Raw genomic sequence first — 19074 nt, 5'->3', positions numbered from 1 at the left:
TTGCCATTTGTGACAACATGGATGAACCTGGAGGGTATTATGTTAAGTGAAATAAGTCAGACTGAAAAAGGCAAATACCATATGATTTCATTCATATACGGAATCTTAAAAAAATGAATAAACAAACAAAAACCAGAATCAACCTTTAAATACAGAGAGCAAACTGATGGGTTGCCAGAGGGAAGAGGGGTGAGAAGAAGGGCAAGATAGGTGAAGGTGAGAGGGAGATACAAACTTCCAGTCATGGAATAAATAAGTCACAGGAATAATAATAATAATAATAATAAGCACAGCACAGGGAATATAGTCAATAATACTATAATATGCTATATGGTGACATTTGGTATCTGAGCAAAGCATAAGTATAGAAAAGTTGAATCAGTATGTTGTGTACCCAAAACTAATGTAATACTGTATGTCAACTATACTCAAATGAAAAAAAAAATAAGTTTTTAATCTTATTAGGAAAAGATAACATGTATATGTTTTAAAACCTTGGTATAAAAATAGGAGAAAATATTAGAAATTCTAGAAGTTTCCTGATGTCTCATATTTCTCAGACTTGGAGCTGAAAAGGCTGGCAACCTGGAAACTACAGACAAAAAAGCCCTAACATAAGTCTGCTCTCTCAAGCCAAAAGGCTAGGAAAAGAGCGGCCTTGCAAGACAAAAAGCTTTTATTTTTTAATTTTATTTTTAGAGCGGGGAGGGGCAGAGGGAGAAAGAGAATCTTAAGCAGGCTTAATGCATAACACAGAGCCTAATGTGGGGCTCAATTTCACAAGGCTGTGATCATGACCTGAGCCAAAATCAAGAGTCAGATACTTAACCAACTGAGCCACTGAGGTGTCCCAACGCAAAAAACTTTTAGACAAAACCACAATACAACCAAACCCCATAGAAAGATCTGTGGTCCAACATCTATCTAGATGAGCAATATTCCAAGGACAACCTATACACGTCTACCCTCAACCAGGCAGTAACAAAGTGTCCATGAAGGTAATGTGAGGGGTACTAATGAGGCACTTCCATTCCTCCCAGTTAGGGAGGTATCAGTGGAGGCCTACTGGGGAACCAGAACTCCCCCAGATCCCCAGATATTAACAGAAGCCTAGTGAGGAATCTGGATTCCTACTTAACTAGGCATAAAGAGAAGCCATCCTCTATTTCCTCTACAAAAGCAGTGTCAATAGAAAGCCAGATAAAATAAAGACCCGAAGCCTTATAATATCAAAATGTCTAGTTTTCAATTAAAAAAAAAATCACTAATCACACAAAGAACCCAGAAGATCTCAAACTGAATGAAAATCGGTAACTGCCAATACCAACAGCACAAACACATTAGAATTATTTGACACACATTTTAAAGCAGCCATGATAAAATTAGTTATTATGCATTTTTTTAAATGTAAAATAGAAAATTTCACCAAAGAAATAGAAAGTTTTACCAAAGAAAATATAAAGAACCAAATGGAAATTTTATAACTGAAAATACATTAACCAAAATAAAAAACTGAGAGCATTTCCCCTAAGGTCAGGAACATGACAGAGATGCTCACTCTCACCACTATTGTACAACATAGTACTGGAAATCCTAGCCTCAGCAATCAGACAACAAAAAGAAATAAAAGGCATCCAAGTCAGCAAGGAAGAAATCAAACTTTCATTCTTCACAAATGACACGAACTTTATGTAGTAAACCCAAAGACTCCACCCCAAAATTGCTACAACTAATATATGAATTCAGCAAATCTGCAGGATATAAAATCAATGTACAAAAATGTGTTGCATTTCTATATACCAATAATGAACAGCAGAAAGAAAAATGAAGGAGTTGATCCCATTTAAAACTGCACCCAAAACCATAAAATACCTAGGAATAAACCTAACCAAAGAGATAAAAGATCTGTGTTCTGAAAACTATAGAACACTGGTGAAAGAAATTGAAGACAACAGAAAGAAATGGAAAAACATTCCATGCTCATAGATTGCAAGAACAAATATTGTTAAAATGTCTATACTACCCAAAGCAATCTACACATTCACAATGCAATCCCTATCAAAATAACAGCAACATTTTTCATAGACCTAGAAAAAACAATCCTAAAATTTGTATGAAACCAGAAAAGACCCCGAATAGCCAAAGCAATTGTGAAAAAAGAAACCACAGTGGGAAGCATCACAGTCCCAGACTTCATTCAGGCTATATTACAAAGCATCAGGGCAGTATGGTACTGCCACAGAAACAGGCACATCATTTAATGAAACAGAATAAAGAACCCAGAAATGGACCCACAACTATACGGTAAATTAATCGTTGCAGGAAAGAACATCCAATGGAAAAAAGACAGTCTCTTTAACCAATGGTGTTGAGAAAACTGGACAGCCACGTTCAGAAAAATGAAACTGGACTGCTTTCTTATACCATATGCAAACATAAAGTTAAAATGGATCAAAGACCTAAATGTGAGACAGGAAAACATCAAAATTCTAGAGAACATAAGCAGCATCTTTTCTGACCTTGGCCCCAACAACTTGCTACTAGACACTAACTAGATTACTAACATCATCAGAGACAAGGGAAACAAAAACAAAAATGAACCATTAGGACCTCATCAAAATAAAAAGCTTCTGCACGGCAAAGGAAACAGCCAACAAAACTAAAAGGCAGTCTATAGACTGGGAGAAGATATTTGCAAATGATATATTAGATAAAAGGATAGTATCCAGCATCTATAAAGAACTCATCAAAATCAACACCCAGAATATAAATAATCCAGTTAAGAAATGGCCAGAAGATATGAAGAGACGTTTCTCCAAAGAAGACATATAAATGGCCAACAGATACATGAAAAAATGGTCAACATCATCAGGGAACCACAAATCAAAACCACAATGAAATTCCACCCTACACCAATCAGAATGGCTAAACTAAACAACACAGGAAACAACAGATGTTGGTGAGGATGCAGAGAAAGGTGAATACTCTTACACTGTTGGTGGGAATGCAAGCTGGGGCAGCCACTCTGGAAAACGGTATGGGCATCCTCAAAAAGCTAAAAATATAACTACCCTCTGACCTAGCAATTGCACCATTAAGTATTTATCCAAAGGATACAAAAGTGCTCAAACAGAGCAGTCTTATCGACCATGGCCAATTTATGGAAAGAGCCCAAGTGCTGAATGACTGATGAACGGATAAAGAAGATGTGGCATATATATGTATACAATGGAATATTACTCAGCCATCAAAAATAATGAAATCTTGTAACAAGATGGATGGAGCGAGAATGTATTTCGCTAAGTGAACTAAGTTAGAGAAAGACAGATGTCATATGATTTCATTCATTTGTGTAATTTAAGAAGCAAAACCGATGAACATAGGGGAAAGGAAAGAAAAATAAGATAAAAACAGAGATAGAGGCAAACCATAAGAGACTGTTAAGAGAACCTTTGGGTTGTCGGTGAGGGGACTGGGGGGGATGGGTTAAATGGCTAATAGGTATTAAAGAGGACACTTGTAGGGATGAGCACCGGGTGTGATATGTAAGTGATGAATCACTAAATTCTACTCCTGACACCAATACTATACTTATATGTTTACTAACCTGAGTTTAAATTAAAAGAGAAAAAATACACAAAGAAAAAAAAGGATAGGTTCAACAGCAGAATGTACGACACAAGGAAATAAATGTTTAACTGGAATTTAAAACAAAAGAATTTACCTAATCTGAACATTGAACTAAAAAAAAAAAAAAACCCAAAAAACTGGAGGGAAAAAAAAAGATTCCAGGAACTGAGGAACCATAACAAAAGATTTAGCAACCCAGGGGCGCCTGGGTGGCTCAGTGGGCTGGGCCTCTGCCTTCGGCTCGGGTCATGATCTCAGGGTCCTGGGATAGAGAGCCCTTCATCGGGCTCTCTGCTCAGCGGGGACCCTGCTTCCCCCTCTCTCTCTGCCTGCCTCTCTGCCTACTTGTAATCTCCCTGTCAAATAAATAAATAAAATTAAAAAAAAAAAAAAGATTTAGCAACCCTGTCCATTAGAACTCTGGAAGGAAAAGAAACATGAGGTAGGGCTGAAAAAATACTTGAAGAAATAATGGCTGAAAACTTCCCAGATCGACTAAATAAATAAATCTAAAGACTGAAGAAGCTAACCAAACCCCAGAAAGAATAAATCCAAAATTATCAACAAGATACATCATAACCAACTTATGAAACCTAAAGGAAAAGAAAACAAATGAAAGCAGTAACAGAGAAATTAACAAAAATGAAGCAAGCAATTCAAGCAACAGTGGATTCCTTATCATAAGCCACAGAAGTTGTCTAGAAGAAATTAGTACATTTTTCAAGTATAAGAAAAGAACTATCATCTCAGAATCCTATACCCAGTGAAATTATCCTTCAGGAATACAGAGGAAACTAGGACACTTGAAGATGAAGTGTCAGCAGACCTATTCTGAAAGGCTGCTTAAGAGAAGTTCTCTAGGATGAAATGAAACAATAAAAGAAGGAACCTTGGGGGCACCTGTGTGGCTAAGCAGGTTAAGCCTCTGCCTTCAGCTCAGGTCATGATCTCATGGTCCTGGAATCGAGTCCCACATCAGGCTCTCTGCTCAGCAGGAAGCCTGCTTCCCCCTCTCTCTGCCTGCCTACTTGTGATCTCTCTCTCTTTCTCTGTCAAATAACTAAATAAATTCTTAAAAAAAAAAAAAGGAGCATTGGAATATCTGGAAGGAAGGACTGAATAAGCAAAATATGGGCAAATATAATAGACTTCCCTTCTCCTTCTGAGTTTTATGTTTGACAGTTATGCAAAAATTATATCACTGTCTAATGTGATTCTAAATACATGCAGAAGACATATATATTAGCACAACACTATTATAGAAGGTGGATTAATGAAGGGATAAAAAGGCAAGGTTTCTTTTTCTTTCCTTAAGATTTTATTTATTTGTCAGAGGGAGAGAGACAGAGCACAAACAGGGGAAGCAGCAGACAGAGGAGAAATAGGCTCACTGCTGAGCAAGGAGCCTGATGTGGGATTTTGAGCCCAAGACCATGGGATCATGATGTGAGCTGAAGCAGCCACTTAAACAACTGAGATACCCAGGTATCCCAAAAGGCAAGGTTTCTATACTTCAACTGAATTAGCAAAATGAAAACACCCGTAGACTGTGGTAAGTTATCTGTATACAATGTGATAGCTAGAAGGACTAATAAAAAAACTACAAAAAGAGAAATACTCAAAACTATAAATAAACCAAAATGGAGTTTTAAAAAATGTTCAAGTGACCCACAGCAAAGCAGGGGAAAATAAAACCCAGAGAAATGAAAAAGATATACAAAAACAAACAGTAAACAAAAGAAAATAACAAACTTAAGCCCTAACATATCAATAACTACATTAAATATAAATGGCCTAACTATACCAATTAAAACATAGAACTTGATAAAGTTGATTAAAAAACAAAATTGGGGGCGGGGGGGGGGTGCCTGGGAGGCTCAGTGGGTTAAGCCTCTGCATTTGGCTCAGGTCGTGATCTCAGTGTCGTGGGACTGAGCACCGCATCGGGCTCTCTGCTCAGCAGGGAGCCTGCTTCCTCCTCACTCTCTGCCTACTTGTTTCTCATTCTCTATCAAATAAATAAATAAAGTCTTTAAAAAAATCTAGCTACATGCTATCTACAAAAATCTCATTTCAAATAGAACAATGTAAACAGGACAAAATTAAAAGAATGAAGAAGGACATCATGAATCTAAGGAGAGTAGAGTGCTTATCAGAGTATTCTCAGAGCAAAGAAAATTACCAGGTACAGTGAGAGACATTACATAATGATAAAAGAGTTAATCCACTAAGAACACATAACAGTCCTATATTTATATGCACAAAGCAACAGAGCTCCAAAACATATGAGATAAAAATGATAAACAGGAGAAATATATAAATTCACAATAATATCTGAAGACTTTTCTGAACACGAGATACAATTAGATAGAATATTAACAAGGATATAAAGTAACTAAAAAATGCCATCAACAAGCATCCACATTTATAGAACACCCACACAACAAGAGCAGAATGTCAATACAACCAAACCAGAAAAACAGAAAGCTAAAAGAAAGATCTAAAAAAAACTTCTAAATCACTCATGGGTAAAAGAAGAAGTCTCAAGGGAAATTTTTAAAATACATTAAATTGGAAGAAATGAAAATGTAACTTATCAAAATTTGTGGGACACACTTAAAGCAGTGCTGACAGAAAAACAGCACTAAAAATAGCACTATGTTAGAAAAACAGTAAGTCTCAAATGAATAATCTAAGTTTTTACTTAGTAACCTTAAAAAAGACCAAAATAAATCGAAAGCAAAGAGAAGGAAGGAATTAATAAAGGGATAAAAATGGAAACTATAAAATAATTAGATAAAAGAATGGTCCTTTTTAAAACATCAACAAAACAAACTTCCGGCAAGAAAGACAAAAAAAATGACACGAATTATCAATACTAGGAATGAGGGGCGCCTCGGTGGCTCAGTGGGTTAAGCCTCTGCCTTCAGCTCAGGTCATGATCTCAGGGTCCTGGGATCGAGCCCCACATCGGGCTCCCAGCTCAGCGGGGAGCCTGCTTCCCCTCATCCTCTCTGCCTGCCTCTCTGCCTACTTGTGATCTTTGTCTGTCAAATAAATAAAATCTTAAAAAAAAAAAAATACTAGGAATGAAACAGAAGGTATTACTACAAATACTGAGGACATCAAAAGGACATATAGAGAACACTATAAAAAACTTTCCACATGTATATTGAACAGCTTAGACAAAATGGTTCATTCAATTCCCTGAAAAGCACAAATTTCTACAAATCACTTATATGAATTACATAATATCCCTTAATATAACTATTAAGGAAATTGAATTCATAGTTTTAAAACTCTCAGGGTGCCTAGGAGGCTCAGTCAGTTAAGTGTCTGCCTTTGGCTCAGGTCCACATCAGGCTCCCTGCTCATTGGGGGGCCTGCTTCTCCCTCTGCCTGCTGTTCCTCCTGCTTATGCACACGCGCTCTCTCTGTCTCTCTCTGTCAAATAAATAAATAATTTTTAAAAATCTCCCCAAAAGACAGCTCCCGGCTGACAATTTCATAGAAGAATTCTACCAAAAGTCTAAAGAAGAATTAACATTAAATATAACTTCTTTCAGAAAGAGAAGATGGAACACTTATCAATTAATTTTATGAACATAGTATTACCTTGATACAGAAACAAAGATAGTATAAAAGAATAAAAACTGTAGACCAATAACTAATGAATATAGAAATATTTTAACAAAATATTAGCAAAAAAATGCGGCAAATACAAAAAGAACTACACAACATGACTAAGTGGGCTTTACTTCAGGAATACATGGCTAATTTAGTTTTTGAAAGCTCATCAGTAATGCACCACATTGTCAGGTTAAAGGAAAAGAAAAATCAAATGATCATATCAATAAATGCAAAAAAGCATTTGAATAAAGTTTCAACACTCATTCATGATTAAAAAAAGACTCAGAAAAGCAGAAATAGAGGGGAACGAAAGCTGATTAAAAAAACATCTATAAAACCATAGCTAATATAATAGTTAAAGGACTCACTGTGTTCCCCCCTTAGATCAAGAACAAGCCAATGACATCCATTATCATTCATATTTACCATAGTTGTAGATACTGTAGCTAATGCAAAAGAAAAATTAAAGGCATACATGTTTAAAAAAAAAAAAAAAGAAGAAGGAAAACAAAAAACTCTCCTTATTTGCAGATCCATGACTATGTAGAAAATTCCAAAGAACCTTCAAGGCAAATCCTAAAACTAGTAAGATCATTGTCACATGATACAGAATGAACAGAGTATCAACACAGACACCAAAATTTTAAAAATACCAACTGCAATCACTAAAAAAAACTAAATACGCAGCTGATGATCTAACAAATAATGTACAAGAATTTTATGCTTAAAACTATGTAACATGGATGAAAGAAAACAAATTTCTAAATAAAATGGAGAAACATATCATGTTCCTGAATTGGAAGACAACACAGTAAAGATGTCAATTTTTCTCAAATTTATATATAGGTTAATGCAATTCCTATCAAAATCCCTGTAAGATATTTTGTAGACAGAGAAGATTATTCTAAAATTTATAAGGAAAGGCAAGGGAACTATTTTAGTTAAAACATTTTTAAAAAATAATAAAATGGGAGGAGATCAAAATACCCAATTTCAAAATGTATTATAAAGGTACAGGAATCAACAGTATGGAATCGGCAAAGGAAAAGACACACAGATATATGGAACATAACAGAGAACACAGAAAGAGACCCACAAAATTATTCCCAACCAACAAAGGTACAGAGGAAGGAAAGACTTTTCAATAAATGGTGCTGGAGCAACTGGGCATTTATTAACCTTGATCTAAATCTCACACCTCATACAAAATTAACTGAAACTGTACAAGGACTTACATATAAACTGTAAAAGTATAAAACTTTAAGGAAAAAAAAAAGGAGAAAAATCTTTACAATCTCAGGTTAGGCAACAAATTCTTATACTTGACCCCTAAAGCAACATCCACAAAAAAAAAAACTGATTAACTAGAAATCATTAAAATTTAAAAGTCTGCAAAAGACCCTGTTAAGATGATGAAAATACAAGAAAGAAAAAAATTTATTTCCAAATGACATATCCAACAAAGGACTAGTATCCAAATATAAAGAACTCTCAAAACTCAACAATGGAAAACAGAGAGTCCATTAAAGAATGGGTAAAAGACACAAACTGAAGAGGATATACCTGTAGAAAGCAAACACATAAAAAAGTATGTTTAGCCACTGGAGAGATGAAAATTAAAACTCCAATGGGAAAACAATACTATCAAGAACGGTGAAAATAAAAAATAGTAATAACACTAAATGCTGGTGAGGTCAAGGAGAAACTAGATCACTCAGATATTGCTAGTGAGGGGGTAAATAAATAAAATCACTCTTAAAACTTGGCAGTTTACTAAAAAATTAAACATGCAGCTACCATACAACAACTGTATCCTTGGACATTCATCCCAGAGGAATAAAAACTTATTTATACACAAAAACCTGGACATCAACGTTTACAGCATTTATAATAGAAAAAAATTAGTTTCCTTTAACCAATGAATCGTTAAAATGTGGTATATTCCTACCATGGAATTAACAAAAAGGAATGCCACAACTTAAACAGATCTCCAGCAAGTTATGCTAGCTAAGTGCAAAAAAAAAAAAAAAAATCTCAAAGGGTTACATACTGTATATTACATTCAAATAGCATTTGTGATTTAACATAATTATAGAAATGGAGAAAAAGAAGTTAGTGGTGGGAGGAATTAAAGAAGGGGTAGGGCAAGAGAAAAGCGGGTATTGTTATAAAAGGTAACATGAGGACTTCTGATTTCTGGTCAGGTAGATAAGGGGCTTGGAAGTTGTCACTCCAACCTAACAACAAGTAAAAAGCCAAACAACTGAAAAATTGACAGCTTTCTTAGATCCAACAGAAGTGAGATCCCAGAACAAAACCCAAAATTTGGAGAGAGAGGAGAATACAAAGAATTACAACTTACTATGGCAGAAAACCATGAGCTGAAACCTCTGCAGGAACTGGTACCAACAAAGGAAAATCTGAGCTATTAACTGAAAATTGCTGGAGGACCAGTGTGAAGAACCTTGAGAGTTAAAAATGCGAGCTGAGGCCAGTCACAAGGGAGTTCCCAAATTTTACTGGTTTTGGCTCCAGGAGCTCTAACAGCTCTCACAGTGAAGACTAGAGAAAAATCCCCTCATGCTTCAGGTAAGGGAGTGAAACAGTGACCATTCTGAAATATGACACAATTCTGTTCTTATTATAACAGGATTAGTCCTCAAGAAAACTACTTTACCAGAGCTTCATCTACCGGGGTTTTATCAGAGTCTAACGGATTTAGGGACTTAGGGGAAAGGAAATAGCAAAATCCAGCCTGCTCTAGCAATTGTACCCTACCTCAGGGGGAGAAAAACTGGGAAGCACTTATGAAATTCACTGCCCAGGGACACAATCTCACCAAAATACTGATATTGAATCATACAACTATGTAACACTTCCCCTTCCTGAACATCTTAGGATGTATTAAAGGGACACTTACAGCAGTCACTTTTACATGGTACAACATGTCCAGATAACAAGAAAAACTCATAAGGCATGCTGAAAGGCAAAAATCCACAGTTTGAAAAGACAGAATAAGCATCAGAATCAGACTCAAATACGGTAGGAATGTTGGAATATGGATGCCTCTGTGTGTGCGTGTGTGTACATATGCATGTTTATGTATGCTTATGTGTAAGTGAAATGAATGACAGGAATGATACAAGTGAATACACGACAGGAGAAAGAAATCCACAGTATGTTGTATGTCCCCCTTATCTGGGGGGCATGAGTTCCAAGACCCCTGGACCTAAAACCATGGACATTACCAAACCATTTATACACTATGTCTTTTCCTATACATACATACCTATGATAAAGTTTAATTTATAAGTTAGGCACAGTAAGAGATTAACAATAACTAATAATAAAATAGATTATAACAATATAATAAAAGTTATGTGAATGTGGTTTCTCTCAAAATGTCTTACTGTACTGTGCTTACCCTTCTTATGATTACAATGTAAGATGGTAAAATGTCTACAGAATGAGATGAAGTGAGGTGAATGAAACAGGCATTGTGACCTTACATAGCATTAGGCTAATAACAATTCTGACAATACTCTGGAAGGAAGATCATCTGCTTCTATACTATGGTTAATTGTGGCTAACTGAAACCACAGAAAATGAAAGCACAGATAAAGTAGGTCTACTGTATTATAAGACATTCACACTTCATGTAAAGCTATATAGTGTAATTTCAAAGTGGATTTAGATAGTTGTAAATGTATATTGCAAACTGTAGGGCAACAACTAAAAAAATAAAAAAAGAAGTACAATTGATATGCTAAGAAAGAATGGAAAGTAGAAGCATATAAAATGTCCAATTAAAACCAAAAAAGCGGGATGCCTGGGTGGCTCAGTGGGTTGAGCCTCTGCCTTCTGCTCAGGTCATGATCCCAGGGTCCTGAGATCAAGCCCTGCATCGGGCTCTCTGCTTGGCGGGGGGAGCCTGCTTCCCCCTCCCCCTCTGCCTGCCTCTCTGCCTACTTGTGATCTCTCTCTCTGTCAAATAAATAAATGAAATCTTTTTAAAAAAATAAAAACACAAAAGGCAGGAGAAGAGAGAACAAAATAGGAACAAAGAACAATTGTCAATGAATAAAAAATAGTAAAAATATGGTATGTATTAATCCAACAATATCAATAATCACTTTCAATACCAATAGTCAAAATACACCGATTAAGACTATTAGAATGAATCAAAATAAAAGACCCACTATACATTGCCCATAAGAAACCCACTTATTAAATATAAAGATAAATACAGATTAAAAGTAAATGGACAGAAATATATACCATGCTAACACGAACCAAAAGAAAGCTAGAATAACTATATTAATTTCAGACAAAACAGACTTCAGAGAAGGAAAGTTACCAAGGAAAAAAGAACACTAAATAATGACAGTCAATTCTCCAAGAATACGTAATACCTTGGATACAGTAAATACTTTTTGGATACAACACCAAAGGCACGGTCCACAAAAAATAACTGAGAAGCTGGGCTTCTTTAAAATTAAAAACTACTCTGTGAAACAAGAAAAAAAAGCCACAGATTGGGAGGAGAAAATATTTACAAAGACACATCTGATAAAGAATTGTTACTCAAAATACAGTAAGAATTCTAAAAAGCCAACAGTAAGAAAACAACCCAATTAAAAAATGGGCAAAGAACCTGGAAACCTCACCAAAGAAAATATACAGATGACAAACAGGTATATGAAAAGATACTCAATGGTATGTCATTAGGGAACTGAAAATTTAACCAACCAGATTTGACTATGTACCAATTAGAATAGCCAAAACACAAAACACTGACAACACCAAATGCTGATGAGGATGTGGAGCAAAAGAAATTCTCATTCACTGCTCCTGGAAATTTAAAATGGTGTAGTCACTTTGGAAGGCAGCTTATAGTTTTACAAAGAACTAAACATATCTTACCGTATCTATCTAATAGTTGTGCTCCTTGGTATTTACCCAAGGGAGTCAAAAACTAATGTCCATACAAAAACCTGCACATGAATGTTTACAGCATCTTTATTCATACTTGCCAAAACTTGGAAGCAATCAAGATGTCCTTCAACAGGTGAATGGATAGATAAACTGTGGTACATCTAGATGATGGAATATTATTCAGCACTGAAAAGAAATGAGCTATCAAACCATGAAAAGACAGGGAGGAATCTTAAATGCATATTGTTAAGTGAAAGAAGCCAATCTGAAAAGGCTATATATTGCGTAACTCTAAGCTATATGATACTCGTAAAAGGAAAAGCTATCACATTATGTAAAAGACAAAGAGTAAAAGGATTAGTAGTTTACAGGAGTTAGGAGGGAAGTGTGACTAGGCAGGCACAGAGGATTTTTAGGGCAAACTATTATTAATAACAAATTATTCTGCATTATATATTTGGTGGTTAAACACCATTACATTTTTGTCAAAATTCATAGAATATAAAACACCAAGAATGAATCCTAAGGTATGTAAACTATGGACTTGGAGTGAAATGACAGATCAATGTAGGTTCATCAATTGTAACAAATTATAGCAATTTGTACCAAATTCTGGTGGAAGAAGCTGAAGTGTGGAAGTCAGTAAATATGTGGGGTCAGAGAGTATATGGGAAATCTCTGTGATCAATTTTGTTGTGAATCTAAATTTGCTCTAAAAAATGAAAGTCTGTATACACAAAAAAAAGCAACATGAGGAATCTGGTGATTGAACTGTTGTTATTTTGATTATATTAATATTATGGTTGTGATATTGTACTAGTTTTGTAAGAGGTTACCACTGGGGGTAAAGTGGGTTAGGGAGACAAGAGATTTCTCTGTATTAGTTCTTAATACTACAAGTGAATCTAAAATTATCTCAAAATAAAAAGCTTAGTTTTAAAAAGTACATACAATCAGACAATTACTAAAATTAAAATATTAGAAATCCATAAATAAATGCTGAATAAACAAACGGGACAGTGGCAAGAATGCTACTTTTCACTAGAAACGTAGATGTAGGCTGGCAGTACAGAATACAGAATACAGAGTAGGATGCAGAGTACACATTTACAGGTAAAAATAAATGATAAATTTTCTAAAGGAAAATGAAAAGAGTATTTGGAAGGAGGATAAAAGAAAATTTCACTCAGTTTCCGAGCCTAGCCTTTTGTGGCTGAAAGTAAGCCAACCATTTTCAGAAACAATAATAAAATAGCAAAATTAAATTGTAAAAAGAAGACAGCAACATTATAAGATCTGATAATCCATATGACTTTAGTGAGACACGTATTAAGACCAAAAAATACAAAATGATATTTGGCGGAGAGCACATGCACATGTATGCATACGTGCTCACGTGCTTACTTGTGCACCACAGAGACAAAATATTTGGGACAACACCTAAAGAAAGATATTTTTCCTTAACTTTATCCATCACACTACATAATGATCACATGACTCAATTAATACTACTTAATCATCAGTACTACACTAAGAGATTTAGCTGTGTGCTTTCTGAATTCCACAGGACCAAGATTACACTACCTAAGCATAAATTTGTTTCTCTCAATTAAGTAAATGAAAGCTGTAACAGGATTTAACTAGGGAAATAAAATTTTACAAAACTATTACAGCCCAAAGCACAAACGATTACATACTCATGACATTAAATTTAAATTGACTGAACCTTACATGAATAGGTAACGTGCATGGTTCATTTTATAAGATGCTGGAATAATTTTTCTGCTTTGATTAGGCTACTGTAAATCATTGTCCAATTTACTTAGTGTACATTTACTGGCATTAAAATAAGAAATCTTTAATTTCTACTACCTTCAGTAAAATATGGAAATTTATAAGTAAAATAAGGGGGGGGGGATAGTGGTTTTAACAATTACCAAATAGAGTGATACTTATTTTACAATTTTGAAACTCAAAAAACAATGTTGTATATTAAATCAAACCTAGGGCTCTGAGAAATAATATTTATAAAAGGAGAAAGTAGTGAATAAAGCAAAGGCAGAAAATCCTGTAATATAAACAGAACAAAGGAAAATAAACCTATAATAGAACAAGATCAAGACAATATTATTCAGTATTAATACTAAAAGATAGACTACTATTAGGGGTGCCTGAGTGGCTCAGTGGGTTAAAGCCTCTGTCTTCGGCTCAGGTCATGATCCCAGGGTCCTGGGATCAAGCCCTGCATCAGGCTCTCTGCTCCGCGGGAGCCTGCTTCCTCCTCTCTCTCTGCCTGCCTCTCTGCCTACTTGTGATCTCTTGTCTGTCAAATAAATAAATAAAATCTTAAAAAGAAAAAAAAAAAAGATAGACTACTATTAATCAATTACCTGTGTTCCCGCATCTAGCTGTCTTAGAGACCAATATATAAATTTTACAAAAGGCTCATGAAGTTTGGTATTCACAAACGGCATCCACTGTAGCTGCTCTGTCATCACAGGCAAAAGCTAAAGATAAAATGGCAGAAGTTATAAATGCACAGTAATGTAATTGGTGAAAGTCAATTACCACAATTCCCCCCAAATTTCTTTCTTCAAAAGAAAAAAGTTCCGGGACGCCTGGGTGGCTCAGTTGGTTAAGCGGCTGCCTTCGGCTCAGGTCATGATCCCAGAGTCCTGGGATCGAGTCCCACATCGGGCTCCTTGCTCAGCAGGGAGCCTGCTTCTCCCTCTGCCTCTGCCTGCCACTCTATCTGCCTGTGCTCACTCTCGCTCTCTCTCTCTGACAAATAAATAAAATCTTTAAAAAAAAAAAATTTAAAAAAAAAAGAAAAAAGTTCTGTAATAAAAATCCTCACTTTGAAACCAAATGCAACACAATACAGAAATATATATTTGAAATTTTAAATATGTACATCCTTTAACCCAGCACATTAGCCATCAAAGATTTTAAGGTAAAGAAGCTGTATAGACATTCCCTGGACTTCAAATGGACAAATAAATTTATAATACATATATAACCATAAAAATGGTAAGAGAATCTGTATTTAGGTGATAAAAGGTTACCAAAGGGCAAATGTAATCAGATCCCATTTATATAAAATATCTGTATGAATTTATATTGAAAGATATATGAAAGAACGTTTTTTAAAAACACTGAGAGCTCTGCCTTCAGCTTGAAGTCTGCTTGAGATTCTCTCTTCCCCTCACACTGCCCCTCCTCCCCACCCTTACCCCTGGTCACAAAGATGGGTACACTTGCGCTGTCTACAATGAATAAAAAATAAAAATATTAATAATAAAAATTTAGGAATTGAGGTAATACTTTACTCTTAATATATCTGTCTTGCACAAATATCATAATAATTAAAGTCAATTGGAAATATAATCAACTGTTTAAAAAAGATGTCTATGAAAAAACACCACCTCAAAAGTATATCATTTTGCTAAAAGATTTTAAGACCATAAAGATATTCTAAGCCTTTGATGGAATACTACTACTTCTGGTATATTAGCCTAAGAAAAACACCTAGAATACACCCCTCCAAAAGCACAAGTACAAAAATACTTTAAGTCACATTCTTTGCAAAAACAAAAATGCAGAGGTAACTTAATTACCTAGCAATAAGGAAATGGTTAAGTCATGTATATATCCACTCAGGGAACTAAAGATTGTGAACAAGAAAAATATTAATGATAAATTAAGCAAAAACAATAAAAGCTAGGATACAAAATCATATGTAATTTGATCGATAGGTATGGAAATAAACACACGAGTTTGGAAGGATGTATCTGACCTTTCATAGTACAATCTAGGGACTTCTGACCACTTCCTCCTTTAGAAATACTGGCTTCTCTGACACCAATTTCTCCTACTTTTCCTTCTACTTCTCTAGTCACTATCTGTCTCTATGGTTGGCTCACTGTCACTCACCTGGTCATAAAATGTTGGGATTCTTCAAATTTAGTATTAACTCATACAGACTGATTTCCATATTTACGTATCTTTATGCATCCCTTTACATATCTCTTTATATCTCTCTTCCCTGAGCTCTGGTCCCTTATATCAAAACCTAACAGACACATCCATTTTGGTATCACAAACGGAGCTTGTCCAGAATTTATCAGATGAAGGAGGCTCAAACCCAGATCTACTCCAGCATTTATTTTAAGTGAATGCTACTTACATTCACCCAGTTTTACAACAGTTAGAAACCTGGGAGCCAAACTGGACACAACAATTTATATACCAGATCCATTACAAAGTCTCATCTATTTTACCTCAACAGTCTACTCCTGATTCCATAACCACGATTCTAACAAAAATTACTACCTTCTTTCACCCAAACTACTTAGGAGTTTCCTAAATGTTCAGCATCTGCTCTGGCACCTTCAAACCTACTTCCATGTAACAGCCAACAGGATCCTTTTAAAGCATAAACCTGATGCTATTTTCTCCTTAAAGGTCTTCACTGGTTTCCTACTACTTATCACTTTCTGGAATGAAATTTCAAGCAAAATTGAAAAATTAGAGATACCTCAAGTTGAAAAATGTCTAACCTGTACTTTTGTGGGTGAATGGAATTTAGCAACTACTTAATCTCTCTTAAGGCCATAACTCCAGTAAAACATTATATACTTAATCCCTCTCACCCTATATTTTAATGAGATTTCAAACTGGGGAAGAGGCACCTGGGTGGTTCAGTTAAGCGTCTGCCTCACTCCAGCTCAGGTCATGATCCCAGGGTCTTGGAATCGAGCCCTGAGTTGGGCTCCCTGGTCAGCAGGGAGCCTGCTTCTCCCTCTTCCTCCTGCTCCCCCTGCTTGTGTGCAGGCGCTCTCCCTACCAAATAAATAAAAATCTTTAAAACTGAATCAAAGTGATTTAGGGTGCCTGGCTGGCTCAGTCAGTAGAGCACATGGCCCTTGATCTTGGGATTGTGAGTTCAACTACCTAGCTGGAAGGAGGGAAGAGGGGGAAGAAGAAGAAGAAGAAAGGAGGATGAAGGAAGGAGGAGGAGAAGGAGAATGAGAACTTTGTCATACAGGTTATATAACACTAAAAGGAAGCATGCAAAAAAATTAAGAATGTGAGATACTCAACTGAGCCTGACTCTCCGACAAATTATCTGTACAAAAAATGGGAGGCAAGAAGGATGGTGGAGGAAGTGAAGTATCCCAAGTTTAAAGAGACTTGGGAGACATTAAGACTAAGAGAACCACAAAGGGATGGTTATAGTTTGTTTTTGTTGTGGTGAATTTACTGTTAATAATTTTATAATTCACACACCATAAACTTCCCCTATTTAAAGTGTACAATTAAATGATTTTTAGTATATTCACACAATTGTTAAATCATCACCACAGTTAGTTTTAGAACACTTTTATCACCTACTCCCCCAAACCCCTAACATTAGCAGTCACCTCAATATTTTCCCCAACTATTCCAGCCTGAGGCAACCACCAATCTGCCTTCCTCTATACGTTTACCTTTTCTGGATTTTTCATATAAATGTAATCATACAATATGTGGTCTCTTGTGACTTGCTTCTTTCACTGCCAATATCTTCAAAGTTCATTCATGCTGTAGTATGCATCAAATATATCATTCCTTTTTACCACCAAATCCTACTCCACTGTATATACAGACCGTCTTATTTATCCATTTGTCCACTGATGGACATTTGGGTTGTTTCCACTTTTTGGCTATTATGAATCATGCTGCTATGAACATTCATGTATAAATTTCTCTGTGCACATATTTCTCCTACCTAGGAGTATAACTCCTACCTAGAAGTATAACTGCTGACTTATATAGTAAATCAATGTTAAATCTTTTCAGGAAATGCCAGACCATTTTCCAAATGTACTACACAGTTTTACATTTTCACCAGCAGTGTAAGAGTTTCAATTTCTTCATTCACATTTTGGCTACAATTAAGATTATTATTCTTTTTTAATCTTAACCATACTAGTGGGTAGGATATATCAACGTGGTTTTGATTTGCATTTCCCAAATTTGTAATGTTGAACATAATTTCATGTGCTAATTGACCATTTGTATATGATTTTTAGAGAAATGTCTAATCAGATCCATAGTGCATTTTTAATTGGGCTTTCTTTTTATCACTGAGTTATAAGGCTTTTTAAAAAATATTTCAGATGGAAGCCCCTTATCAGATATGTGATTTGAAAAATATTTCCTTCATCAGCAGGGTTGTCTTTTGACTTCCATGATGGTATCCTCTGAAGCACAAACGTTAAAAAAAAGTGTTGTCTCAGATTTTTTTTATTAGTTAGAATTTTCTCAACAACAGAGGTTTGTCTGTCTTCTGTTCGGTCTCAAAAACAGTCAGCATTTATTGGACATGTGTTTTTATCAAGGCACTATAAGGGGCTAGGGCTGCAGAGATGTAGAAGTCAAACTGGCTGGCAAGGCCCCCAAAGATCACCATGCTTCAACCCTGCTTTATTCTCTCTGCCCATTTCTCTGTTCACACCTGGTACTCCAGCCATCCAGACCTTTTGTAAACAATTAAAATACACTGCTCTTTTCCCAATTCCATGTTTTCTCACATGTTATTTCCACATCCCCCATTACTAAAATGACTGACAAACTGAATATATCTAAGGTGTATAATGTGATATCTTAGTATAGGCATGCACTGTGAAATGACTACCACAACCAAGCTAATTAACATATCCACAGTTACTTTTTTTTCCCCTTTGGAGGGGGTGGTAAGAATACTTAAGACCTCTGAGGTGTGAGATGAGATCTCACTGTAGTTTTGTTTTGATCTGTACTTCTCAGATTATCTATGATACTGATTTTTTCATATACCTATTGGCTATGTAGGTATCTTCTTTAGAAAAAATTTCT

General features: G+C 35.4%; 1 protein-coding gene across 10 annotated transcripts in view; it reads right to left on the bottom strand.

Annotated features, from left to right (window-relative positions):
* The window catches only part of CCDC138 (coiled-coil domain containing 138), a 114979-nt gene that overhangs the window by 48455 nt on the left and 47450 nt on the right, over nucleotides 1–19074 (bottom strand). For 8 of the 10 annotated variants that reach the window (XR_004380836.1, XM_032842398.1, XM_032842400.1 and 5 more), the window contains one exon: nucleotides 14586–14702. The exons of the other annotated variants lie outside the window; for them this stretch is intronic. Coding sequence is in view for 7 of the 8 variants with exons in the window: in XM_032842398.1 (XP_032698289.1) it covers nucleotides 14586–14702 (117 nt within the window). In the remaining variant the exon portion in view is untranslated. The remainder of the gene's footprint in view (nucleotides 1–14585; nucleotides 14703–19074) is intronic. 10 annotated transcript variants of the gene reach the window in all.

This window comes from Lontra canadensis, unplaced genomic scaffold (assembly GCF_010015895.1).
Source record: "Lontra canadensis isolate GAN:19392208 unplaced genomic scaffold, GSC_riverotter_1.0 scaffold130, whole genome shotgun sequence".
Lineage (NCBI taxonomy): Eukaryota > Metazoa > Chordata > Mammalia > Carnivora > Mustelidae > Lontra > Lontra canadensis.
Note: the sequence above shows the minus strand (reverse complement) of the source record. Positions and strands in the feature narration are given on the sequence as shown.